General features: G+C 39.0%; 1 protein-coding gene across 1 annotated transcript; it reads left to right on the plus strand.

Moving 5' to 3' along the window:
* The first annotated feature begins 1,366 nt into the window (after positions 1-1,366).
* LOC127075263 (uncharacterized) lies at positions 1,367-10,608 on the plus strand. The gene is made up of 9 exons (XM_051016754.1): positions 1,367-1,752; positions 2,156-2,247; positions 2,559-2,666; positions 2,821-2,903; positions 3,107-3,240; positions 9,386-9,435; positions 9,717-9,809; positions 9,898-10,096; positions 10,287-10,608. The coding sequence occupies exons 1-9, from the start codon at positions 1,540-1,542 to the stop codon at positions 10,326-10,328; spliced, it is 1,014 nt and encodes a 337-aa protein (XP_050872711.1). The 5' UTR covers positions 1,367-1,539; the 3' UTR covers positions 10,329-10,608.
* Positions 10,609-10,834: the final 226 nt, after the last annotated feature.

The raw sequence follows: 10,834 nt of genomic DNA on the forward strand, positions 1-10,834 counted from the left end.
TCTATTGTGAAAGGTACCAAAGTGTGTGTCCATATGCGAGTAGTCACTTGAGATGAATCTTTCCATCTACAAGAGTTCCCGGATGGCATGGATGGTGAATAATAGTCTTGATGTGAGTTTAATTGGCTTTTTATGGAAAAATATCATGATAACGTGATTGTTGAGAGTAATCACGTAATCAGGAATAACCTTTATTCATAATTGTCTTGTTTTTTAGGCTTATGTAAAGTAGTAACTGGGAAAGATGAATCACATAAATATATATTGTGACCCGCGTCTTGACCCATGTAATAGGTGTTTGTCGGGGAAATTTGATCCATCCGGGATGGACAATCGTGACCCGTTTCTTAACCCATGAAAGAGGTATTTTTTGAGGAAAGTATTTCGATTAATGTAGGAAGCTTGTGACCCGTACCTTGGCCCATGTGAGAGGCGGTTTCCATGGAAAAACATTCCTCACTAAGCGAACATACGTGGCCCGTTCCATTTTCCTATACGTAGGATAAGTCGGGGAAAGATGTTCAACGTGACAGAGATTCGTGACCCGTTTCATTTCTTCATACGTGGGATAGGCCGAGGAAAGATACTTTGTTGTTCATATTCCTGAGTAGTGGTTTATTGGGTCATTTGAACCCGAGTTCATTTTGTTTCCATACTAAGCGATATCACATAAATAGTCAAGCTTTTATTCTATCCTATGAATGTATACACGTCGGATAAAGTTAAACATTTTAAGTTAGAGTATCGCATAGAAATCTTGTAGAGCAGAATGAACCCATAAGATAGAGAACTCCATTGAGATTTAGTACTCTCACCCGAATCATGTTTATTTCTATAGGAGCTAGAGAATTGACAAGAAGGCTACAGATCGAAGTCTCTGATGTCCGATGGATATGTTCCACTGTGCCTTTTTGTTTATTTCATTTAAGACATCTGATGTATTAAATCTTAATCTAATACAATTTTAGATGTCATTTAGACGATATTTGTTTAAGTACCAAAATTTAACACCTTACGTAATACGATTCTAGATAATATTATATGGGGTGTTACATTTATAATAAAGCATAAACAAACAATAATACCCTTAACTTAATTATAGTGAAAATCTATTGCACATTATATAACATTAAAAGATTTAGTAGTTAGTATAAGTCATGATGTTTATGGTTAATAAGTGTATATGTTAAGTGTTGGTAGTATTAAGCTTATAGAGCCTTGAAAGTGTGAATATTCTAACTAACAGTGTTGATATTCTAACTAACCAATGAACTTAGAAGTGGTCTGATCAGCTATCATTATTTTTAAATATAACTTCTTATTTATTTATTTTAAAAATAAAATAAAAAATAAATTTAGACATGAAATGGAATTTGATCCAAATCCAAGTATAGTTTACTAACTAGCCTTATCCCATGCCATCTCTGGGTGGTGTGCACAGAAACAACAAGAGTAGTACCATTCCATTCTATTCAAACAAAAATTCATTCTTTCATAATCAAATTGGTATTCCACTTTTCAAACTCTCCATTCTACAAAATGGTTTCAATTTCAAACTCAATTCTAGTTGCTTCTTCTCTCTATTCACCATCACTTCTACCTCGCACCCATAAACTTTCTTTCTCAACAACCTTCTCAAATCAAATCCCGGCATTTCTTCCTCACCATTACCGTATCAATTCTCAAAGGGGTTTTTCATCTGTTTGCTTCTTCAATGCTAGAGACGATTCTGACACCAAACTTCAGAACAAGGTTGCTCCTTTTTCAAAACCCACTTTGTTATTTCTTATTTTTAGTTTTTGTTGCTGCCCTTGAGTTTCCATGAGTATTGTATGTTTGGATTTATGAAAAGGGATAAAATTAAACCAAAACATACGATGGTAATATAATTCCATTTCATGAGTGAATTTGAGTCTAATACAGTAACACCAATAGACTATAATTAGAGAGGTTTTTTTGGTGTTTAGTTTTGTTTGCAAACATAGACACCAGAAACACGACACTGACACGTCGATATCGGTAATAATTTGAATAAATGAATAAATTAATGGTAATCACAAATATCGGTGTTGGTGTCGGACATGAACATTGACTTTTTTTCCAGAGGTGTCGGTGATATAATATAGATAATTGAATTGCATTGTTCTTCTTTCAGGACTCTCGATCGGAATGGCCTATTCTTAGAAGATGGGAGGTGCCTTGGGAGTGGCAAACAGTTTCATTAACCTCTCTTGCTTGTGGATTGGGGTGTGTTTTAAATAGCTGTTATATATTCATAAATGTTTCATGTAGTATGTAGTAATGCAAATATGCTTGAGCAATAATATCAAATAGCGGCTATTTAGAATAAAGTGTTGTTAAATAGAGGCTATAGCGTCGGAATTTGAACAAACCACTAGTTTATGCGACTTGCGGCTGAGAGTAGTGCACTTGGGAGAATGTCATTTAAAAACTTATTACTTATAACCTTCATTTGTTGTGTTCCTTCGCATGGATTTTGCATCTTATAATTAACTTCTATGTTCATAAACTTGAGCCGTGAATTTATTCCCAGGCAGTTTTGTATTGACAGGTTTGGTTGAGGCAACGGCTCTACCATATCTAGGGATTCGACCTGATGCACTAACTTTAGATGAAAAGGCAGAGTTACTCTTTTTAGATCAGGGGTATGTATGCCAATTCATTCGACTCGACTATTGTAATTCTTTATGTTGGTTGGAAAACTGTGAAACAACTTGCACTTTTATGGTTTTTCTTCATTTGTGTCATTGACTTGTTAGGAATATGGGAAGTTAACATTTTGTTATTATTATTTGGCAGCATCACAACTGCTGCTGTACTTGGAATCATATATAGTGTTTTCAGCACTTACCAGCCACTCCCTGAAGGCTTCTTCAAATATGGTAATTATGATTTAAGAACATTTCAAGTATTAATGATTGGCGCGTACCCTTAAAACTACTAAGGAAGTATTAATAATTTAATGAAGTTCACTTTGCAACTTGTTGGTTTAGTGTTCGGTTTGCAACTGGCTTATATTTAGAAGAATTAGAATATGTTATGTGTGGATACTTATTTTGATTCGATGGTAAAAACTTTGTTGCAGATTTGAGGGAACCTTTTAATCTTCAAAAGGGTTGGCTTTTGTGGGCTGGAGTTGGACTTGTTGGTGCCCTAGTTTCCATTGGATTGACAGGAGTTGCCGTGTCCTTCTTTAGTGGAGAAACCCCACAAAGAGAGGTTAATAGTTTATTTTTGATCATTCCCGGGCAGATATGTTAATGTTGTTCTTATTTTCTATAAGTTTAAATGTTTTCATAATAGTCTGCCAGGAGGAAATTTAGGTTCACCATTTCTCAAAGATCAGTATAGATTTCATATTTACTTTGTTGGAAATTCCATCATAATTGACGTCCATTCCTAACCACCCCCTATTTGCAAGTAAATTTTGGCTGCCTTCCATGCCTTCATTGTCCTAGGTATTGTGACGGGAGTTTAGTCCCACTTCTCCCAAAAATATAGCCTCTGTAGTGCTTATAAGAGTTGACACTCTTCACATTACAAGTTGATTTTGTGGGATTGAGTTAGCCCAAAATCTAAGATGGTAAAAGAGTTTAGAACAGAGGAAAGGTAGAGAATAATAGCATACCTAGCTACTGCCCCATACACTCCTATTTATATGGGGAATAATAACAACTAACTCCTATTTATTTGGAAATACTAACAAACTAACTAAGACTCCTCTTCCCAGGTAGCATCTCCAACATTCATCCCTTCCCATTGAATCAGCCATTCTCTCTTGTGCTGTCCAACATCGAACTTATCCCTCCATGACAAAACCTTGGCCGGAGTAATGTCCCCTTGTTCTGACTCTAAACTGATAGGTAGCTGAGTAGTAATCGTAGTAGTATAGTTTCCCTCCGCTTTCTTCAATTGCGACACGTGAAAGGTAGGATGTATTTTAGATGTTGGTGGTAACTTTAACTTATAAGCATCTTGTCCTATCTTCTTCATGATTTGATAAGGTCCGAAAAATCTAGGGGCCAGTTTTTGATGGATTCTTTGCACAACCGAGTGTTGTCGATGAGGACGTAATTTGAGGAAAACCCAATCACCAACCTCAAATTGCACTTCCTTGCGTCTCTTGTCAGCTTGGTATTTCATGTGCTCCTGGGCTTTGAGTAAATTAGTTTTCAATTGACGCAACACCTCATCTCTGTCCCTTAACTCCTGCGCTACAGCTTCTACTCTGGTTTCGTCCTCTAAAAGATGCACCAACACTGGAGGCTTTCTGCCATACACCACCTCGAAAGGGGAGAACCCTGTAGACACATGGAATGTGGTATTGTACCACAGTTCTGCCCACGGAATCCAGTGTGCCCATGTCTTAGGTTGATCTGCAATAAAACAACGTAGATAGGCCTCTAAGCAACGATTAATCACTTCTGTTTGGCCATCCGTTTGTGGGTGGTATGCCGAGGACATTTTAAGCACCGTGCCAACTAACTTGAACAACTCTTTCCAAAAGATACTCACAAACAAGGGGTCACGATCACTAAGAATAGACTCCGGAATTCCATGTAATCTAACTACTTCCTTCACAAAAATAGCAGTTATTGAGCGAGCAGTAAATGGATGTTTAAGAGGAATGAAATGGCTGTATTTGGAGAGACGGTCCACAACAACCAATATAGCTTCAAATCCATTACTTTTTGGCAAACAAGTAATGAAATCCATAGATATCTCACTCCATACCAAAACCCGAATAGGAAGAGGTTGTAGTAATCCATTAGGAGTAGTTGCCGCATATTTTTGTCGTTGACAAGTATCACAAGCTTTCACAAAATCTTGCACCCTCCGCATCATCCCTTGCCAATATAAAGTTCCTGCCATTCTCCTATAAGTGCGTAAGTAGCCGGAGTGACCCCCACTCGGAGACGAATGAAAATCTTTGAGTAACTCCTCAATAAGTGGTGAGCCAGCAGGTATTACTAACCTATTTTTGTAGAATAATATGCCGCCTTTTAAAGCAAAACCAGGTTTAGCATTAGGATCCTTTTGAATAGCCTCCACAATATTTTTAAGCAAAGGATCATTTGATACTTCTTGTTGCTGCTCTGCTGCCAAATAGGGTAGGATTTAATAGTTTGCAACTCTGCGTCCTCGTGTTGTCTAGATAAAGCATCAGCCACCTTATTTTCCACTCCCACCTTGTACACCACCTCAAAGTCAAAACCCAACAACTTAGCCATCCATTCTTGCTGATTTGTCGTAGTAATCCGTTGTTGCAACAAGTGTTTTAGGCTCTTTTGATCAGAATAAACCACAAACCTCCTTCCTAACAAATAATGTCTCCAGTGCTGAATAGCTAACACTAAAGCCATTAACTCCTTATCATAGGCAGATTTGGATAACCTCGATGATGCAAAAGCCTTGCTAAAATATGCAATGGGATGTTTTGATTGCAACAACACTGCACCAACTCCTTTTCTTGAGGCATCACATTCAATTTCAAATGGAACCTTGAAATTAGGCAGGGCTAAAACTGGGGCAGTTGTAACAGCTACTTTTAATTTCTCAAAAGCTTCGGTTGCTGCCGCATTCCAGCTAAAACCATCCTTCTTTGTCAATTCTGTCAAGGGTTTAGCAATTTTTCCATAGTTGGCTATAAACTTTCTGTAATAACCAGTTAACCCCAAAAACCCTCGCACTCCTTTAACATTCTTAGGAATCGGCCACTGTAACACACTGCTAACCTTGGCAGGATCAACAGCAACCCCTGCTTTGGAAATGACATGGCCCAAATATTCCACTTGGTGCTGACCGAAGGTACATTTCTTCCGGTTTGCCACAAACTGATGCTGCTTCAGAATATTAAGAACCACCTCCAAGTGTTGCAAATGATCAGCCCAACTCCTACTGTATACAAGGATATCATAAAAAAAAACCAGGACAAACTTCCTTAGAAAGGGCTTGAAAATTGCATTCATCACCGATTGAAAGGTTGCGGGAGCATTGGTGAGGTCAAACGGCATTACCAAAAACTCATAGTGACCCTCATGAGTCCGAAAAGCCGTTTTATGAATATCCTCTTCCTTCATACGGATTTGATGATAACCAGATTTAAGATCGAGCTTAGAGAAATAACTACAACCATGTAACTCATCTAACAATTCATCTACAACAGGAATAGGGTACTTGTCTTGATTTGTTACCTTGTTGAGTGCCCGATAATCTACACACATCCGCCAAGATTGATCCTTCTTCTTGACCAAAATGACGGGACTAGAGAAAGCGCTGGTGCTGTTTCTCACCACCCCTTGTTGCATTAGGCTCTGAATTTGTTTTTCAATTTCATCCTTGTGTAAATGAGGATATCTATAAGGCCGCACACTTACCGGACCAGCACCATGTAAAAGTTCAATTGAATGGCTAGTGTTTCTTGGCGATGGAAGACCCTGAATTTCTTTAAACACAATAACAAAACGATCCAACAATCCTCCCAACTCCTTAGTCTGATGATCAGAGACACGTGACACCGGTGATCCTAGCACCTCCATCAAGGTAGGCCATTCACAGCCTGCTATCATTCGAGAAGGAGTGATAATGCTTTGGAATGTAGTCATCGTATCATCTATAGCTTGACCAAGTAATTTCACCTTACTGCCCTTATGGTTGAACACCAGAGACATTTCTTTCCAATCCATGGTCACCTTCCCCAAAGTTTCCAGCCACACAACTCCCAAAATCAAATCCACACCTCCTAACTCCAGTACATAAGCATCAAAACAAATCTGCACCGCTCCCACGTTCAGCTGAATTCCATTGCATCTACCCCTAGTTAGGACACGGTGACCATCTCCTAACTTAGCACCCAAGGGATTCGAAGGCACCATAGGCAATCCGAGGGTTTCCACCACCTTAGGGGATATGAAATTATGTGTGGCTCCACTGTCAATAAGAACCAGAATAGATGCACCTTGTAAACATCCCTCCAATTTCATCGTCCGGACCTGGTTTAGATTAGTGAATACACCAAACAGTCCCATAGTTTTACATTCTACTTCCTCTTGTGTGAGCTCTTCTTCCGACTTAGCCTCTAACACGACAATCTCTCCTTCATCGTTGACAATTTCATCATCCCCCAAGATAATCAATCGTAACTGTTTTGTTGCACATTGATGGAGAGGATCCCATCGTTCGTTGCAACGAAAACAGAGTCCTTTCGCACGACGCTCATTAACCTCTGCACTTGGTAGATGGCGGACACCACGAGAATGACGGCGCAAATTGTCACCTAAATTTGGGCGAGAAGATGTTGTAGAATTAGTAGGGCGTGTTGACCCGGTTTGAGATCCTGAATCCGAACCAGTTCGCGTTTTGCCCAAATAGTTATTAGTCTGGGTCTGAATTGCAGATCCCTTTCCTTCCCCTTCGCGAAAAGCCCAATTAGATTTTTGAGATTTTGTCCAAGAGCCATGACCCGGTTTGTAACGTGAACCAGATCCATGACCTGAATTTTCAGCAAATTCACGTTCCACATCACGTGCCAATTGCATCGCCACATACCGGTTGTGCGGCTTGAATGTTCTTACCCGAGAACGGATGTCGTGACGTAATCCACCAATAAAATAGCCCAGAAATTGTTGTTCTGGTAACCTTCCACACTGAGATGAACACAATTCAAATTCGGCGATGTAATCCCCCACCGTCTCAGATTGCTTCAAATCCTTGAGTTCTTCGAAGGGGTTCTCCAAACGCCCTCCTCCAAATCTTGCCATCATTGCTTCACAGAGGTTCTCCCATGACAATTCCTCTGTTGAATCACGCCATAGGTTAAACCAATGGATAGTAGGGCCTTCCATACTTAACTTTGTCAACTGAATACGAACATCCTGGGAGATTCGTTGTACTTCAAAGTATGTCTCAGCACGAGTGATCCACGCCACCGGATCGTCGCCGGTAAATGCTGGCAACTCCACCTTCTTTGCGGACAAACAAAACTCATCCAACGGTGAGGTAACCGTTGTACCGCTTGGCTGAGGTGATTCTCGATTCACCATCGCCCGTTGAATCTCCGCAGCAATGAAAGTACGCAAATCCTCAATACTAGTTTCCATACGTCCCAAGCGTTCCTCAACTGCAATAATTCTCTCTGCCATTCTGGTTAGCATGAACACGGCAGGTCGGACCAATTGATAGAACAGAGGAAAGGTAGAATAGAATGGAGAAAATTATTTTATTAATGAATATGAAAACAACAAAGAAGTTCCAGAGCTACTGCTCCTCAGTTAGAGAAAACAATTCTCTCACTGCCCAAACCCTAATATGAAAAACAGAAAATAATAGCATACCTAGCTACTGCCCCATACACTCCTATTTATATGGGGAATAATAACTAACTCCTATTTATTTGAAAATACTAACAAACTAACTGAGACTCCCTATTTATTTGGAGAATACTAATTAACTGGACCTTTCTTATTCTTTCTCACATATATCCTCCACTGTTTAGGCCCAGAATTATCTTTGTTAACTAACACATCCCCATCATCACTTGTGGGGTCCGATTCATTCCTATCATATGCCCTAGATAGTGATATGCCCTAAATATCGAGTCACCCTGGTTATGTTCCAAATGTCCAGTCATGAGTGTGAGGCGTGTCCGAGTGTGTGTTGGGAGTCCTATATTGGATGGTGATATGCCCTAAATAGTGGTTATAAGTGGTGGGATTTTGCTCTACAAGTTGGTTTTGTAGGGTTGAGTTAGGTGGTGTTAAGAAACTTGGTTGGACCTAATCCAATCCTACAAAACCGGCTTGTAAGGTGAGGATTACCTCTACTTATAAACACATGTTCAGGCCGATGTAGGACTCTTAACTGTTGGTTTTGTAGGGTGGAGTTAGGCCTATAAAATCTACGATGGTTTCTGATCCTATGACAGATCCTTTGTTGGGTTGCCCATCCACGCTCCAGGCCCATTGCTGTGTGGGAATTCTGCCCTAATTGCGGTCATCCTCTAGCCACCTTAATTGGGACAAATTTAGACTGAGTTCATTGCAGTCTCCGGCACATTGATTGTGTTGGGTGTAATGGGGTTAGCTCCATTCTGTATTGTTTAGAGATATGGCCTTTTTAGCGCTTCTAATTGTTGAGCCGTCCTCACATTTCAAGCCGGTTTTATAGGTTGAATCATGCTTGCTAAGTAGCTTTATGGCATGATGAGTATGAATCGATTATCCAAATTATTCTTTAGTATAATACTTTGTCTTAACAAGGGTTATTGCTTACGTTCTATTCAAGATTACTTTACATAACAGAATTTGTTTTTGAGTTTTCAACCTCGTAGAGACCTCTTACTAGCTTTCTATAAACTGCTTTTCAGACCGATGCTCTTGTTCGTTTGCTTCCGTTGATTGGATCTTCAAGTGTAAGGTATTTTAAGGTATCTAGGTTCCTTATTGTAAATTGCATGGCTTTGTTTGAACGATACTTTGACTAAAGAAATTGCAGATAGTTGCAATAAAATGTTGCTCACGTGACTGCTGCACGAGCATTTTAAAATAAAAATAGTGACTATATATATAGTTATGGACTGAAATTTAAAGTCACGATTCTTCTATCAACGGAGAAAGCAGAATCGTCAAATATCCAGCTAGGTTCCATGTCCCATATTCTTAAGCAAGTGATTGATTGTGTTTATTGTTTTATTGTAGCACTGCTTGTTTGGTAGGCATCACAGGTGTTTTCGCTCCACTTCTTGAGGAAACGGTATTCCGAGGATTTTTCATGACTTCTCTTACTAAGTGGTATTGAATGTTTGAGACGTGTTTTCTGAATTATCAAATGTTACGTATAGGTACGAATTTTCTCATTTATGATTAAATCTCATTGCAGGGTTCCTACACCAGTTGCTATCATCCTTAGTGCTGCTGTGTTTGCCCTTGCTCATCTCACTCCCGGTGAATTCCCCCAGTTGTTTGTTCTAGGGAGTGCTCTCGGGATTTCTTATGCTCAAACTCGCAACCTTCTCACTCCCATCACTATCCACGCGTTCTGGAATTCAGGAGTTATATTATTTCTCACTTTTCTCCAGGTATATTGTTTTACATTATGCACGTGTGCCTAATTACCACCGACATATTAGATTGAAAGTGTGTCCAGTTTCCAATATGTGTAAGGTTCCAACACGACACTGACACATGTGGATGCATGCATTCAGTCACTATAAATTTGTTAAATTGTTACTAAAATTCTAAGAATCGTTCCCTTGCTTGTATATACAGTTACAAGGGTATGATATCAAAGAATTATTGCAGACAAGTTGATAAGAAATTTGTCGCCTTTGTTATGGCATCGGAGCATCAACATGTATCAACAGAATACAGATTCATTTGTTTGTATTTGTATGCCCTCTTTCCCTGTTGTAAAATTTTGAGAAATTGTATAATATATCAGACAAGTAATTTGGGTGGTAGTTTGCATCCATGTGATTCAAATAAAATAATGTACAATGGTATTGACCAGGCTTGCTTTAAAAGCCAGTTTCTTCATGTTTATCATTACTAACATTAAGGTAAGCACAAAGTTTGAAAGTTAGAACTTCAATGTGTGTTGATTATTTAAGTGTTTTTATGCAAGAGAGAAACTTAGACCCTTTGTTGTAGGTTTAACTACGAGAACTAAACAGCTACTTTTTTTTAGCATGATCATAAGTGAAAATGAATGTGTGGACAAAATAAACAAAAATATCGTATAGGAGGAAGCAAAGTCTAATATGAGACACCGCATACACTCAGTGATGATTCACCACTTCAAATACGATTAATAAAGT

Source organism: Lathyrus oleraceus, chromosome 4, assembly GCF_024323335.1.
Source record: "Lathyrus oleraceus cultivar Zhongwan6 chromosome 4, CAAS_Psat_ZW6_1.0, whole genome shotgun sequence".
Classification (NCBI taxonomy): Eukaryota; Viridiplantae; Streptophyta; class Magnoliopsida; order Fabales; family Fabaceae; genus Lathyrus; species Lathyrus oleraceus.